This window comes from Eleutherodactylus coqui, chromosome 3 (assembly GCF_035609145.1).
Source record: "Eleutherodactylus coqui strain aEleCoq1 chromosome 3, aEleCoq1.hap1, whole genome shotgun sequence".
NCBI lineage: Eukaryota > Metazoa > Chordata > Amphibia > Anura > Eleutherodactylidae > Eleutherodactylus > Eleutherodactylus coqui.
In genome coordinates, this window is record NC_089839.1 from 31,417,250 (window position 1) to 31,434,461 (window position 17,212).

Sequence of the window (17,212 nt, forward strand, 5' to 3'; positions counted from 1 at the left end):
TGCGATGGTACCCAGACCATCACACCAGCAGGGGGCAGTGTGCCACTCCATAGCAAAGGCAGGATTGAGGCGCTCACCCCGAGGTCTCCAGACATGAAAATGGTTGTCAGTTTTCAAATTAAATCTGGATTCATTGATGAAGACAACCTGGTTCCACTCATTTGCGTTCAGTTTCATCATTCACAACACCACTGCAAACAGAGGTAACGGTGGGAAACAAAACATCCTTCAGCCAAGTTCCTGGAAATGGTTTCAGCAGACACAGGAGCCTGTAACGATAGCGCCACCTGAGACTAGACGGCAGAAAAGGAACAGTTGGAGCAACTCATGCTTGTTGGATGATCAATCCTTTCTACTGGTGGTCTGTCGGGGGTCTTGCGCCCGGTCACCTTGTGTGCCCTCACATCTACTGGTGCAACACCTCCTAACAGCCTGGTCAGACGCTCCTCTCTATCGGTGGTCTTTTGGGGGCGTCCTGAGCCCAGTCACCTTGGGTGCCCTCAGACCCCCCACTGGTCCCAGCACCTCCCAACAGTCTGGTCAGAACGGCTGGTGGAGGACAATTCATCGCTACTCTGCGTCGAAGAGGCGTCTAGTGGTCAAGAAGCTCTACACAAGCGGAAGAAAAGGTCACTACACGTAAGGAGCCGCCGAGAGCCTTTTATAGGACAAGGTGGAACCCACTCTTAGGCCCTCATGGGGTAAGACCTTTCATCTAATCACATCACAACTCTAACCATCTGCATATCTGCCTGACATGTAATTGCATGCCAAGTTTTGCAGCAAAATGACAACACCTTCTAGGGGGGCAGGATTTTTTTGACAGTAAGTGCATGTATAGAATAGCTGATATACCCGGCTTCACCTGTTAATTTGGTACAGGTGTTTACCTGTTGCTCGCATGGAAAATTTTAAAGGAGTCATGGTTACTTCAGAGGAACCGAGGAATAAAATTTGTATACACAGAGGAGCGTTAGATTCTCCTTAGACTGCATGTACCGATGTCCCTCTGCAGAATGTGCCACCCCTCCTACTCTCCTCACTTTTTACCCCTAAAGGTAACACCCCTTTTTATTCAAATTTACCCCCAGAGTGGAGGTTGCAGCTCTTTCTTAGGCTTAAATGCATGCTCCATCCCTGCAGTCTATGGCCGCTTCCTTATGTACTTTACAGCCTTTTAGTACATACGCACAGAGGCGGCGCAGATTCTCCTCCGTGCATACGCACAGAGGCGGCGCAGATTCTCCTCCGTGCATACGCACAGAGGCGGCGCAGATTCTCCTCCGTGCATACGCACAGAGGCGGCGCAGATTCTCCTCCGTGCATACGCACAGAGGCGGCGCAGATTCTCCTCCGTGCATACGCACAGAGGCGGCGCAGATTCTCCTCCGTGCATACGCACAGAGGCGGCGCAGATTCTCCTCCGTGCATACGCACAGAGGCGGCGCAGATTCTCCTCCGTGCATACGCACAGAGGCGGCGCAGATTCTCCTCCGTGCATACGCACAGAGGCGACGCAGATTCTCCTCCGTGCATACGCACAGAGGCGACGCAGATTCTCCTCCGTGCATACGCACAGAGGCGACGCAGATTCTCCTCCGTGCATACGCACAGAGGCGACGCAGATTCTCCTCCGTGCATACGCACAGAGGCGACGCAGATTCTCCTCCGTGCATACGCACAGAGGCGACGCAGATTCTCCTCCGTGCATACGCACAGAGGCGACGCAGATTCTCCTCCGTGCATACGCACAGAGGCGACGCAGATTCTCCTCCGTGCATACGCACAGAGGCGACGCAGATTCTCCTCCGTGCATACGCACAGAGGCGACGCAGATTCTCCTCAGTGCATACGCACAGAGCCGACGTAGATTCTCCTCAGTGCATACGCACAGAGGTGACGTAGATTCTCCTCAGTGCATACGCACAGAGGTGACGTAGATTCTCCTCAGTATACACACATAGAGCTAAGGTAGGTTCTCCTCAGTATACACACATAGAGCTAAGGTAGGTTCTCCTCAGTATACACACATAGAGCTAAAGTAGGTTCTCCTCAGTATACACACATAGAGCTAAGGTAGGTTCTCCTCAGTATACACATAGAGGTGAGGTAGGTTCTCCTTAGTATACACACACAGAGGTTAGGTAGATTTTCCTCAGCATACAAATCATTTCCCTAGGCTCTATGGTTTCTGAGAAAAGAACTCATGTATCGCGGATTTTCACAATTTTTCACGCTTAGAATTGAATATTGAAGATGCAGCCCCTCTACTTTTCCTATATAGAACCTAAAGAATGGCCATGCTAAATGTCACATTTGTGCGGTACAGATGTGTTATTAGTTACATTACATAGGGAGTCATTTACTTTTGCACTTAGAACTGTGTAATTAAGTTGTGACCCCTTTATTTTTCCTATTTAGGATCTAAATAATGGTCATGCCAAATTTCAAGTTTCACAACACAGGGAAGTTAGAGAATTACTGGCGAGTCCGTCAGTGAGTGCGGGTGTGTGCGTGTGCGTGTGCATATATATATATATATATATATATATATATATATATATATATATATATATATATATAAAAAAAATCAGAGGACTCGGGGTGTGCCCACACCATTACTCCCCCATCTACCAGCCTGACAAGAGGTCATCGATTCATGCTGCATGTGCCAAATTCTGACCTCACATCAGCATTGTGCGGCAGAAATCTGGATTCATCTGACCTTTTTCCTTTAGAGCCCTTTTACAGTGATAGGACCATTGTTCAGATTCTCACTGGGGCAGTCGTTCCATTTAAAAAAGACCTTTACTTAAAAATGTTGTACCGAGATTGCAAGTTATCCCCTAATCCACAGGGGAGGCAGCTTAGGAACCTTTGCCACCACCCTTCTACCCCTCTTCTTTGCCCTTGTCCATCCATCGGGTATCCTACTCCTAATACTCACAGTGCTCTACATGCCTACAATGAGTAACATAAAAAGGAAGACATAGGGGTGGCAAACCCCAATATAGCAGGCCACATGCACCCTCAGAAATAGGAAAGAAAGCCCTTTCTCTTAACTTTTCCTAGAGAGACAACCGGAGCATGAAAGTCATAAAATGTGGCAAGACATCCGCACGATTCTTAAAAAGTTTATTTATGTACCATTATGTGCAACACATGACTAGTCCCCATTCAGCCCCCCCTTTATACATATACCAGACATCATAGACCAGTCTCATCCCATAGAACGCAGCCTCATGTGTGCAGCAGGCTCTCCCCACACATACACCATCTTACTAGAAGCAAGCGGACACCGGAACGAGAATCAAAAGTAGTATTTATTCCATATGCTAATACTCTGTGGGGCTCCTTTGGTCCTAATGACATCGGATACACTTCGTGGCACACTTTCTACCAACGTCTGACACACTTCAGCTGTTATTTCCCTCCATTCATCCTGCAAAAGTCTAGCAAGTTCTCTTAAGGAAGATGCATCGTCCTGTTTACAATGGTGCAAGGAGCATTGTCCTTGGACAGTTGAGCAACGGAAAACATTCTATGGAGTGACGAATCACATTACTCCATCTTCAGATCACATGGATGTACCTGGGTGTGAAGGATGCCTGGGGAATGCCATATACCTGCGTAATGACCTGCTGACAATGCGCTAATATTCTGGGAATGGTCAGCAATACTTCCAACAAGAAAAAGCGCTTGGTCACAAACCCAACGCTGTTTTATGTTGGTTTGAGGATACGGATGTTCCACGATTGGACTGGCTGCACAACCTGAACACTCTTTGGCACGAACTGGAAAATTGAGTCAGGAAATACGTTCATCTTTGGGAGAACTCGCCAGACATTTGCAGGATGAATGGAGGGAAATACCAGCTGAAGTGTAACAGACGCTAGAAGAAAGTATGCCACAGAGAGTATCTGATGTCATTAGGGCCAAGGGAGCCCCATTAAGTATTAACCATATGGAAGTAAAAACTACTTTTGATTCTTGCTCAGGTGTCCAATTACTTTTGGAAGGTGAGTGGAGTGTATACTGCACATTATGGGCCACAACGTTTTATCCTTTAGAGCATTGCCTCATGTGTGAAACTGGTTGCCCCTCCCAATACACAACGAGTTCAGGTGCAGACGCTGGAGGACCTTGAGTCCTCGGAGCCGTTGATGGAGCCTATGATTAGAGTGTCATATCTCCAGTACTCACAGGACTTCCCCTTTAAGGACTTGCTCTGGTTAATGTCCCTCACATAGTCAAACACACAACGCAACGTCTCATCCACAGAGCATCACATCAAACTGTAGATCGTCCATCCAGAGGAAGTGAGCAGCAAGGACTCCACTGCTGCAGAGCATCACACAGGCAGAGGAGTCTGTCCCTGCAGACCATCACACCATTTGACTCCACACCTGCAGAGTGACATTATCAAAAGGTTCTCAGCTCCCCTGCACACCCATGCATGCTCCGGTTGGTAGAGAATGAGAGTGATGGACAGAAGAGCACAGAGCGGCTCACGACGACTACTGCTGACTGGGAAGTCGTCTTCTGTCTTTGACCGAGTTTCGCTTTCTCTTCTTACTCAAGAACTTCTCCACTTTTCCTTTTTTCTTCAGCTCTTGATATTTGTCTGCAAGTTCCAACTTCCGAAAGTCACCTGAGGGCAGAGCAGACGGTATGCAGGTTATTACACAGACAGGGGGCAGAGTGTCTGGCTTACTACTACTTGAGGGGCGCACAAACTTATTCAGAAATAAACACTCAGGTTCTCCGCCTATATACAACTGAGGAGATTCTGGCTTCACTCGTGACATCACATCCATACAGTCATATGACGGGAGCCCAGCGTAATGTGGTCATGTGACTGGATGTTACAAGGAAGCAATGCAGCAGCCAGTGCTCACATCGGACAGAATGTGTGGTCAGTGACCAGTGGGGGGCGCTAGTTTTACTTTTTTTTCCCCTAGAAAACTAACAATACAGACGAGATAAAGAATGGGAGGTGCAGTGTTACCGCTCATTCTCCTGGCATCCTGAGTGTCATGATGCTAGGAGTTCGGGAACGTGACGCTGTGGCCTCCGATTGGCTGCAGTGGTCACCTGTCTTCCAGTGATGGCAGCTGTCACAACAAACACCAGGACCACAGCGTGGCTGCAGAGCTGGATCTTGGTGGCGGCTGAGTGGCAAGTACAGCTCAGTTATTTTTTTTTACTATGGGCAGCCCTATTAAAAGGGATTTTGTCCGGAAACAGGACAACCCCTTTAAGGGCACCTGATGGGGATATTTCTAGGGCTGTGTGTATAACACTATTATTTGCGCGTTATATTATCTATACACTTATTGTATTTATTATGTACATCACCATGAATTCTTACTGTATAGGCGGCATTACTTGTATATTAGAAGGCATGAGCCCTGCGTAATCTTATGCTGCTGCCATTGTTTGAGGTAGGTATACTATAGAGTGTGACGGCGCTCACCTTTCTTAAGGTAGAACGGTTTCTTCCCCTGCTGCGCACGTTCTCGCTGCTGTTTCTTGAACTCGCCCTGCTTTTCCTGCAGCCTCTGCCTGCGCTTGGCGGCTTCTTCCTGCTGATTCTAAAACACAAACACCAATGAACATGAGATCTTGGTGCGTCCAGATCTGCTTCCTATGGAAACGCCTCTTACCATCCTGCGCAGCAGCTGATCTAACTGCTCCCTACGTGCCGGGTCACGAGCTTTCTGAAGCTGCTTCTCCAAAACCTGTCAAAAAAAAATCAAAAAAAAAAAATCACAAAGATCAGCGAGGAGCAGGAAGGAAACTTTTTGTTATAATGTACAGGTGTCATACCCCCAGCACAAAGGAAGGCAAAACATAGCTAATTAGGATTGTCTATTATGGGGCACGGGATGGTTGCCAGGTGAGAAACGCTCCTTCCTCTTCTGCCAGTACTGTACCAGGATTGGTGGGCACACAGGGAGTAGGCAAATGACTGCCTCTGCATAGCTTTACTGTCAAGCATAGATAAATGCAATCTATGTCCTTGACAAGTCCTGCACCCAAGGAGGTGGGCATCAATAAAGGAGGAAGTAGCCCCTCTACTAGTTTTCCTGCAGGCGGGTGCAGTAATCTTTGCCCCTGCTCTGAAGTTGCCAGGTCTTGAGATGCTGTGCAGGCTTTATCCTTGGGTCAGGAACGCCATCTTTTCTCCTTAGGGAAGGTGAGTGAGGAGACTTTTATAAGGCCATTCAAGCTCCTCTAGGTAATATGCAAATAAGAGAGATGGAACAATACCTCTGCAGCGCCACCTATTGGAACGTGGTATTCCTGCAAGTCAATGTTAGATTCTTTATACAAGCCCTGTAACAATGACTGGGAATTGAAAGCCAAACCAAAATCCATACACGGACAATTGTTACAAGGCTTGTATAAAGAGTCTAACATTGACTTGCAGGAATGCTGCCTTCCAATAGGTGACGCTGCAGAGGTATTGTTCCATCTCCCTTATTTAGTAGTATCCTTGGCGTCCGTTCTAGGTTTAGTGTTCCTTATAAACTATATACCCAATGTGGAGCCCAGGCTGACCCCCTGCTATCTGCTCTGCCTGTTCCCAGGAGGTCTACGTGGGTTGCATTTTGTGTTTCAGGTTCGGTGCACCCTATATACCGTATCCCCCTGACCCCCATCCCTATCGGATCTGTCAGTAGATGATTGAACATAAAAGTCACCATCTTCTCCTTCTTCTTAATGTCATCCAGGAAGCTGTACGTCTTGTCAAACACTTCAGGCTTAAATTCTCCCGAGAGGTCATCAAATCGCGGATCTCGCCGCATCTAGAAATAAAACAGCACATTCTAAACACATGAAATGCACAAAACATAATAAATCTCCCGGCACTTCCGTCCTTATTTTCCTAGTTTTCTCGGTTCAGATTGTCTCATATTCCAAGCAAACCTGAGAAATTTATAAAGAAATCATCTGTGCCCCAAGAGTTCGGCCCCATCCCTGCTCCTCCTCACTGTCCTGTGAGTGCTGCAGCAGGAGCCTCCCCCCAGGGTGCGGTACAACAAAAAAGTTGTTAATGGGGTTGTCTCAACATACTTTTTCTTTCTAAGTGGCCAGGCATGCTATAGAATAATAGGGTACCTACCGGTCTTCTTGTTCCTGGAAGCAGTGGAGCGGCTTCAGTGAATCACTGACTGTCAGCGCTAGCCGGACATCATATGACCGCTGTGGCCAATCCAAGGCTGCAACGCCCGATCCGAACTCCTGGCATCATGACCCCTAGAATGTTGAGCACCGATGCCAGTTGTTTGGGAAGGGGACGTTATGGCCTCTCATTTACCACAGTGGTTAACTGATTTCCGACTAGCGCTGATAGTGGGAGATTCACTGGAGACTCTGCTACTTCCAAGACAGAGAAGAGAGGTAAGTATCTATTCTTTTGTTATTTTATAGCATGACCAACCATTAAAAAAAAAAGTTAAAGGGGTTGTCCCGCGCTGAAACTGTTTTTTTTTTTTTTCAACAGCCCCCCCATTCGGCGCGAGACAAACCCGATGCAGGGACCTAAAAAAATATCCGCACAGCGCTTACCTGAATCCCCGCGCTCCGGTGACTTCTTACTTACCGGTTGAAGATGGCCGCCGGGATCTTCTCCCTCCGTGGACCGCAGCTCTTCTGATTGGCTGGAATCGGCACGTGACGGGGCGGAGCTACCAGGAGCCGCTCTTTGGCACGAGCAGCCCCATTGAGAAAAGCAGAAGGCCTGGACTGCGCAAGCGCATCTAATCTGGCGATTAGACGCTGAAAATTAGACGGCACCATGGAGACGGGGACGCCAGCAATGGATCAGGTAAGTGAATAACTTCTTATAACTTCTGTATGGCTCATAATTAATGCACAATGTACATTACAAAGTGCATTAATATGGCCATACAGAAGTGTATAGACCCACTTGCTTTCGCGGGACAACCCCTTTAAACCCAGATAACCCCTTTAAGCCCTGCTTTTCCAGCCCAAGATGGAATTAACCAGCAGGAGATTAACCTCATGTTCACTGCAGGCTGCAGACGGACACACAGTGGGGAGCAAGAACATGCTGCGATTTTAGTTTCGCTCATGTGAGTGGACATGCGAATGTTCTAGAATTTGATTGTGTGAGTCAGCGATGACACAGCTGTGCGAGCCTCACACTATTACAGGATATGCCGCGATTTCCACCCAGTGAGCGGAATATCGTTGTCGATTTCCGCTCGTTGGCATGGAAATGCATTCTTCAATGCATGTCCTATGGGCTGCGGGAAATACAATATGTGCATTAGGCCTTACAGACATAGACCATTCATTTCAACAGGAACTGTGTGTCAGGACTGCTATCTTTTCTCCTTAGGGAGAGCACCTAGACGGTGAGTGAGGAGACTTATAAGGCCATTCATGCTCCTCTGGGTAATATGCAAATAAGGGAGATGGAACAATACCTCTGCTGCGCCACCTATTGCATGGCAAAATTCCTGCAAGTCAATGTTAGACTCTTTATACAAGCCTTGTTACAATGAGTGGGAATTGAAAGCCAAGCCAGAATCCATACGCAGAGAGGAACTGTGTAATGGATATGTTCTCCAGGGGTGGCGCTGCATGATAAATGAACACTTACTGCCCACCACAGGTTGGCCTGATCACCGAGGCCAGCTGTAGAATAGCCTGCGATCAGCTTAACGTTGGCAAGCCATCAAGCAAAAAGTTTGTACAAAGCAGAGAACGACTTACAAAAGCAGACACCTTACCCTTTTCTTGGCTGGGAGCACCTTCCTCAGGAATGGGACAGTTTTCTTAGAAGACATTTCCAAGGGCCTGTAATCAGAGTGTAAGATTGAGGTCAGTAAAAGTCGGCTCTCCTCCACAGCGCTGGGTAGTTTGAAGAGTACTCAAGAAACATGGAGATCATATGCCAAGCGAATCCTCAGGAATCAGTGATGGTCATGAAGAGGAGCGCTTTAATATAATCCGTGTTTATTGGGACACGTTACAAAAATTATGTGTAAATCCAGAAAAACAGAAGACCACATTTACACACTATACAGGTCCTCAGGCATAGCAGAGCATGCTGCACTATATCTACAGAATTTAGGCTGAGGACACACCATCCGGCTCACCACGAGGCCAAATCATGGCTGCCCACGGAAAACAATAGCCGCATAATTCCTCCCATAGACATGGTGGGTGTAGTCTGACTACATGTGGCCAGCGTGACTGTCTCCTCAGTATTAGGACGGCACGCAGTGCTTCTGCTGCAGAGGAATGTAATATATCTGTGGAAAACTAAGTGTATGTTGAGACAGTCGAATCGCTGAGGAATTCCGCCTCAAGAAACTACGTCAGAATCTGTGGTTTCCTGCTGCAGTTTTTGGCGAGGATCCGCACATGGATCTTGCCCTCTCAATGTGGCGTTTCAGAACAAATACACTTTAAAGGCAGCGTTCAGTGTGTTTTCTGCGTATGCTAAACACAGTTTGAAGTTTGACTTGGGAACGGCGCTCCGAGTTACGGAGGTGAACCGCACCCATAGCATGCAGAGTGACAGCTGTCTCCCTAAACACAAAAAGGAGAATGGGCTGTAAGTCAACATGCAGTGGGTGCTAAAAGGTTGGCGCGGCCCGCCTGTGACTCCGAGCACCGTTCACGAGTCAAATTTTGAAGTGCGTTTGGCGTACACAGAAAACGCAGTGTGAATGCTGTCCTATCCTCATTTTCAGGAGTTTCCATTAATTTAAAGGGAACCCGTTACATCCCCGCAGCACCGTAAACAAAGTCATGGTGTTGTTAGTGACATCATTGAACGGCTGCGATTGGCTCATCGAGCGCTGGCTGTGTTTGGCTGAGGCTACGGTCCTTAGCCAATCACAGCAATCTCTTGCTGGAGGCAGGGTATTCAACCCACGTTACCAGGAAGAGAATGCTTTTTCAGCACTGAGGACGACAAGGAAGAATGCCGGCACACCTGGAGAGCAGCGAGAGGGATCCGTGACGGCGCTTGCAAGGTGAGAATTTTTTTTCCCTTTCTCATGTAGTGTAGCTAGGGTTTATTTTTGGGAGAGGGCTTATATTTTTCATGGTAGGGCTTATCAGGGTAGGTCTTATTATTGAGGAAACACAGTAATGATCAAGTCTGCCAAGACTTTCAGTCCTTCGCAGTAGAGCCCTCACTCTCTTCCTTGCGTCTTCTACTTCCAATAACGCCCTCCATGTCGGCGACCCTACGTGCCTGTCTGTGACGTCTTTTTTCTGTACCGCGGATGTGTGCAAACATGCCAGCCGTTGCACATGCGCAGTACAGACTTTTTTTCTTTTAAATCTCCCATTCTTCCTGCGGAATCTGCGGCCCATCAGCAATGTTAATTGCGGACAGGCTGCGGGTCAGACGGCTTCTATTGACTTCAAGGCAGTAAAATGTAGCATGCTGCAATTTTCCATAGTATGCTATGGAGGGTTATTGCTGTGGAATCCGGAGGCGGACGTCCGCTGTGGATTCTGCAGCAAAGATCCGCCCGTGGACATGAGGCCTAACAGCGGGCGGGGTGCTACAGGGACCTTCATCCTAGTGAATGGTGGAAGCCAAGTTGGAAGCATTGTATTTACCGATTCTTGTCCGGTTGCCTGCTGTCAGCCGATAACTTCCCTTTTCGGGAGCCTTGCACCGTTTTCTGGAAAGCTTTTCGCCCCACTTTATTCTGAAGGCTGATGAGCTCCTCAAAAGACATCGAGGAAACATCTGGAGAGAAGATGAACATGTCAGAAGAAAGACCAGAAATCAAAATGCCGGAGACGAAGATAGACAAAGCAAATACTGGCAAGAACAAGGAGATGAGCAGGAGATCAGACGTACGGAGGGATCAGGAGGAGATCAGACGTGTGCGTGTTAGGGGGCGGGGGTCACACACGGATCAGACATTGGGTTGTGGTGGGGGAGTTCGGACACACAGATCAGATGTATGAACAGATCTAGAGCAGAAGTCGCATCAGACAAAGGGAAGATTTAGAAGCAGGTCACACGGATCCAACATGTGAAGGGACCAGGAGAGAGGCAGGACACGCTATATACAGAAGGCATGCCCTTGCAGCGCCCCCCCCCCCCCCCTCCCTCATCCAAACCAGTCACCCCACATACACCCCTACCTGCTGCCGGGTCTTCTTCCACCTTGGTGTCCTTCTCGCTCTCAGTATCTGATGTCTCATCTTCTGAGCTATCGGTGACCGGAGTAATCATGGCTGTCCTCGGTCGGGTCTTATCCATCTTTCCCGCGCCACTCTGTACCTGTGTATATATGTAACATAGAGGTATATATAACGTACTTTGTAAACGTACTGGCCAAACTCAGAGTAACGCCTGCTCACGGGCAGATATTTGCTGCAGAATCAGTGGTCGGCGTCTGCACCGCGAATCCGCAGCAAATACCGCCCGTTACTTCCTATGGAGATCAGCTGCTGATTCCGCACAGATGGCTTCCATTGAAGTCAATGGCAGCCGTCCAATCCATGGTCCGTCCGGAATGAACATTATGGACAGATGGTGGATTCCACTTTGTCGCCTAGCGACGGTGCGGGAAAAAATCTGTACTGCGCACGTGCGAGACACTGGGTGCATCTGTAGTACAGATTATCTGGGGACAGAGCAGGTATGCGCAGACCCCGCTGCTGGCAGAGCCGGATTCCGCCTGTGGAATCCGGCTCTGCAGTGTGCAGGGGACCCAAGGCTGTGGCTGGCTTCACACGGGCGTACATTTATTTACGCTCGCATTTGTGCACAAAAAAAGCCACGCAATACGCACGAAAATAATACACTGTGTATTTTTTGGCGCTAATGAAACAATCCCACAAAATGCACTCCTGTGAACGAACCCGTACGCTTTATTAACTGCATATTGCGCACACAAATTTTGCACATGTAATATGCAGCACCAATGCCTTTGTGTCAAGGCACCCTAAGATCACTGACACACGGCCCCGGACAAAGTGGCGCGATTTCACTTTAGTTTTCGGAGGCAGCGTTCCCGCCTCTGACAGCGGCTTCAGCACACCCATCATTGAGGAGGTGCGCTAAACGTATAAAACGGAACAGACAGCCCTCGAAAATCCTGGCGCTAGAAAGCGCAATATTTGAACAGATGTCTGCGAGGCTCCATTGAAATCGACGTGAACGATATACCGCGGCGTTCAAAACGTCGCATTAATCGCTTCAAAAATGTCTGTGTGGGAGCGGCCTGAGGGGTGATTGGGATATTTTAAAAAAATTAGTTAAAAAAAAACAAAACTTAAATTTAGGCAAGATTCATTGTCTGACGGCTTACATGCCATGATCAATGGAGATCGCTGCATGTAAAGGGTTCACAGAGGGTGCGCGCTCCCTCTGTGATGTCATCAGCCGTAATCACAGAGGGCCGATGGATTGCCATGGCAACCGGATGTCAAATAATGGTGCCTGTGCTTACCATCTGATCACTACTGCAAGAGATAATACACTGCAGTACAATACAATTTTTTTTTTTGTAAGGGCTTTTACCCACTAGCGGTTTTTTTAACGCTGTGATATCGCTGCATTTTTTTTTTCAGTGGGACTTCCAAATGTTAAAAATCGCACGTTTGTCCTTTTGCAATTTTTGTGCGATGCGATTTTAACACTAGAAAGTCTCATTGAAAAAAAAAAACAGCGGTAAAAAAACCCGCTAGTGGGTAGAAGCCCTTAAGTCCACTCCAGGGACATTTAAAAAAAAAAAAAAAAAAAAAGTATAAATCCTTTTTTTGTACACTTTTTGTATAAACAAAAAATTTATAATAATTTTTTAAAAATGTAAAAGAGCAACACATATTTAGTATCTTAACATCCGGAATTCCGCACCGTGAAATCTCCCGTCCTCACCCGCAGCATGTTCTATTTGCCGCAGGTGTACGCGCTGACGGCTTCCATTGCAGTCAATGGAAGCCGTCCGTTCACGCTATCTCCCACTGTAACACAGCGGAAGATAGCGTGAAAACGCTTTCCCGCCTACCGCCGCCGCGTCATATGACGCGGCCAGCACGTCACATGACACGGTGGGCATGTCATGTGACGCGGCGGCGGTGGGCGGGGAAGCGTCATGTGGGAGCGAAGACGCCGGATCCGCTGGTAAGTATGGGGTCTCTGGGGGGCGCCGTGACGGGCTTCACTGCGGAATATTCCGCGGCGGTGCCCGTCACGCTCGTGTGCAGCCGGCCTAAATGACTTGGACCCCCCTGCCCTATTTTCACTTTTTCCTCCCCCTTTTAAAGAAAATCGTAACTCCCTTATTTCTCCACCGCCGTCGCTGTAGGAGGGCTTGTTGTTTTGCGGTACAAGTTGTATTTTTCAATGATGCGATTTAATGTACTGAAAAACTTTTAAAAAAAACTATGTGGAGTAAGGTGAAAAAAAAACTAAATTCTGCCATCTTTCGGTGCGTCTTGTTCCTAATGCGTTGTATGAAGAGAGATCGCGCCGCCCAGCGCTGCAGGAACTCAATTTACGCCCCGCATCGTTAAGGGGTTTAAAAAAATAAATAAAAAGACATGGGGCTTGGAATACAGCGACATTTCCAGAAAAAAAAAGTTATTTATTGTGCAGAAGTTGTAAAGCTAAAAGAATAAACACGTATTAATCGTACCGGCCGCGGAAAAAACGTATTGTGTCATTTAGGCTGTAGGATTAACATGAAAAAAAAAAATTTAAGAAAACCACCAAAAAACATGGTCAGAATTGATGTTTTTTCTCTCCAAAAAAATGAACAAAAGTTTTACAATATATTAGAGGAACCAATAAAAAGTTCATCACGCAAACAATGACAGTGCAGCGCAGACGGGCGCCAACAGCCGGAAGACTGCGGGCCATCAGGTGCTAAAATAGAGTGCGCAATAACCACAAATCCACCGTCCCATCACTGCCTGCCGCCCTCTGCAGGCGGGGTGTATTACTACACACACTGGAGGGGAGGGGGTACACAGTGACACCGCACACGTGGCGGGAGAGCCGTGTATGTAGTACTACACTCAGTCAGTCTCACCTCCCAGCCGGTAACTTCTCCCTGCAAAGCCCACGCTGCTCGTTACTTCCGGACACGTGAGTAGCGGCAGCCAATGGAAACACGGCACCACGCATGCGCAGTTCTGAGGATGTAGGGGCGACGAGTGAAGCGCGCGGCCCTCTGACGTCACGGAGGAGGTGTGAGGGGGCGGGGCCGTGACTCCTGTAAAGCGTGATTCTGGCACACATACTTACCTTTTAGACGGACAGTCCCTTCTTTTGACCCAAGTCACTCTCTGCCATGGGCATTAGAGGGGTCGTGCAGTTGCCAGACAACCCTGCTTCAATAGCACAGCTGGCATTAAAATAATAAACTCAAACATACTGACCCCCTCCGCAGCCCCCATCGCTGCAGCCTGCTGTGGTCCCGGTGATTGCTGACATCACAGTAACTTGGGAGACGCTGCAGCTAATGAGCGCGTCACTACTCCTGGCATGGATGCTCACATCCCTAGCACCAGGACTTCAAGCGTATGATGCTGCGGCCTCTCATTGGCTGCACTGGTCACGTGATTTCCTAGATCATCAACAATCACTGGGACCACAGCAAGGAATCCTGACGGCCGAGGCGGGTAATTACGTTTCAGTTTATTATTTTAGTGCGGCAGTGCTATTGTAAAAGGGGTTGTCCGCTAACCAGACCGCCCCTTTAATAAAATACTATATTGCTTTATAAACTGCCTCTATTGCTGTGATTGGAGTACACAGGGTGCAATGAAGACGGAGCCGGCGCCATAGCTCACTACTGGGGGCCTACACTGAAATAACAGAAGTGTAGAGGAAGGCATAGAGGCGCTACACCATGTTTGGCACACGGGCCCTGGAACATGGATTTCAATTTTGTGCTGTGGCCCCTGTAAAAAGAAAGAATGAAAACTCAATCGCAAAAGTAGCAGAAATCAGGCTAACTACTAGAGATGAGCGAGTATACTCACTAAAGGTACATCACTCGAGCGAGTAGTGCTTTAGCCGAGTATCTGCCCGCTTGTCTCTAAAGATTCGGGGGCCGGCGCGGGGGACAGTTGAGTTGCGGCGGGGAGCGGGGGGGGGGGGGGGGAGAGGGAGAGAGAGATCTCCCCTCCGTTCCTCCCCGCTCTCCCCTGCCGCTCCCCGGCCCCCGAATCTTTAGAGACGAGCGGGGAGATACTTGGCTAAGGCACTACTTGCTCGAGTAATGTGCCTTAGTAGAGAGGAGGGAGTATACTCGCTAACTACACACGAGCGCCAATTTCACACGAAAAAAAAATATAAAAAAATTGTAAAACTCGCTGCACATCCTGTTTTTCCGTGTCCCTCGGAACGCATCGCCTATTGTTTTCAATGGGACAGTCAAACGCATCGCACGCCGTGGGAGGTCATGTTTCCCATTGACATCACTCCTCCGACACGCCTGACATAAGCGCCGCCAGATCGGAATTCCCCCAATAAAGCGCTCGCTGACGAGTGCGATATGGGGCCGGGTTTCTCGCCCAGATATCGCACTCACCTGTGTGAATGTAGGCCAAGGGCTGGTGTCCACGGGCGTTCTTTCATCGCGGCGGCAATAAAAGTCAATGGACTGTCCTTCCTCTGTGCTCACCAGCATTTCCAAACGGCGCAGAAATAAATCGCGGCGCGCACTACTTCGGTATGGACTTTGGCAAATGCAATCACAGTACACAGAAGTTCTCCCATATACGAGGGGAACCCAAGAGAAACAGGAGTCCCCTGCCGGCGCAGCGGGGTGTTCCCAGCACCGGCCTCTGCTGCTCAGTGAAGGTCTGCGGACCCCGTCTCAGGCGCCGCTCCAGACGACATTCAGGCGACTACATGTGACTCCGGAGAGTGAAATGTTATTCCTTATCCGCTTCTCGAAGCCCTCGTAGGAAACAAGTCACACGGAGAGAGATCTGGTAAGGGAAGGGGGGGGGGGGGGGGTGCTGGAACCGAATGCAACCTCGTCCAACGTCCTTGGCCATCACACCGCCTCAGAAGGGTCGGCAAACATTCAGCAAAACCTCTGCTAGAGACTCACTGGAAGGCGATCCCACTTTCTTTCGGGCCGCCCCTCCTAACCATCATCTGCATCTTGGTAGAATCGATCCTCCCGATTTGGTCCCCATGAACGTTTACTTCTTGTTGCCATTTCAGACGCTGCTCTTAGTATTTGCATCTCCGTTACTGCAGCCGTTCATCGAAGTGCAGATCACACTGGGTGATGAAATCGTTCTGCGGGAACATCGGCCCCGGCGGACAGGAAGCTTCCTGTAGCTGCGGCACATTAAATGTCTGTATGGACGTTCTTCGATCAGCTGACGGGGAGGATTCATCCATGCGCGCTACACTTTCGCTAAATTCGGACCTTCTTGTCAGGATACTGCAACAGAAATCTGGAGTCCACTGCTCGGGGATACTATTTTTTGCACTTTTTTTGTCTGGCTTTTCTATTTCTCTTTGGGCTTGTTCACACGGGCGTAAGCGCATTTCAACCGCGCGAATACGCTGCGTGTTTACATGACCAATAAGCACTTACTGCTGCGTATTTTACCTGATCCAGCGTGTATTTCTGTGCACAAATGCACCACATTTGTGCGAAAAATCTCCTCCCACCCCCCAAAAACAAAAAAAAAACCCATGAACAAATCCGTTGAAACCAATGGGTTCTATTCACTGCACAAAACTTGCGCATGTCCTACGCTCCAGTGAATGAGCCCCCTAGACACAATGGTGCTGGAACCAATATTCTGCCATTACAGTCCATCCGAGATGAGTAATGAGTTCAGACACGTTAGTTGGAGCACCAGCGTTGTATTGGACCGCTCTTGAATGTGCGCCATCTGTTGGTCAGAATGCTTCTTGACATCCTCCTCTGACCCCTTTTGGGACATGTCGTTTCCTTCCCTCCAGAGTTCTTTCACAGAAATGGATATCTTGCTTTGATCGCGCCATTCTCAACATTATTACAAAACCCTGCAAGGTTGGCCGTGAACTCCTGGCCCCGACTAATCTAGTACCGATGATCAGGACTCTTGGAAGTCGCTCAGATTGCTGGATCCCATTCTAATATGGATTCAAACTGAAACGGATCCACCCAAGACTCGCTCAACTTATCTTCCACCAGACTCCGGGGGTCACATGTCTAGTTTCTACACATGGAAGCTT

At 48.5% G+C, this 17,212-nt stretch overlaps 1 protein-coding gene across 1 annotated transcript; it reads right to left on the minus strand.

Annotated features, from left to right (window-relative positions):
• Positions 1-3,118: 3,118 nt before the first annotated feature.
• On the minus strand, positions 3,119-14,144 carry RRP36 (ribosomal RNA processing 36). Its single transcript, XM_066595454.1, has 8 exons — positions 14,052-14,144; positions 11,155-11,293; positions 10,618-10,750; positions 8,766-8,832; positions 6,708-6,812; positions 5,667-5,741; positions 5,477-5,594; positions 3,119-4,651 (listed from the first exon to the last, which is right to left on the minus strand). Exons 2-8 carry the CDS (start codon positions 11,270-11,272, stop codon positions 4,518-4,520), a joined length of 750 nt encoding a protein of 249 aa, XP_066451551.1. The 5' UTR covers positions 11,273-11,293; positions 14,052-14,144; the 3' UTR covers positions 3,119-4,517.
• Between the last annotated feature and the right edge of the window lie 3,068 nt (positions 14,145-17,212).

What these genes read in the sequence shown, in the direction of transcription:
- RRP36 (XM_066595454.1), bottom strand. Translation starts at nt 11,272, where the DNA reads ATGGATAAGACCCGACCGAGGACAGCCATGATTACTCCGGTCACCGAT. An exon ending in GGAAGAAGACCCGGCAGCAG is followed by an intron (nt 10,751 to 11,154) that starts GTAGGGGTGTAT and finishes TCTTCTCTCCAG; the next exon opens with ATGTTTCCTCGATGTCTTTT. An exon ending in ACCGTTCTACCTTAAGAAAG is followed by an intron (nt 4,652 to 5,476) that starts GTGAGCGCCGTC and finishes CTCTGCCCTCAG; the next exon opens with GTGACTTTCGGAAGTTGGAA.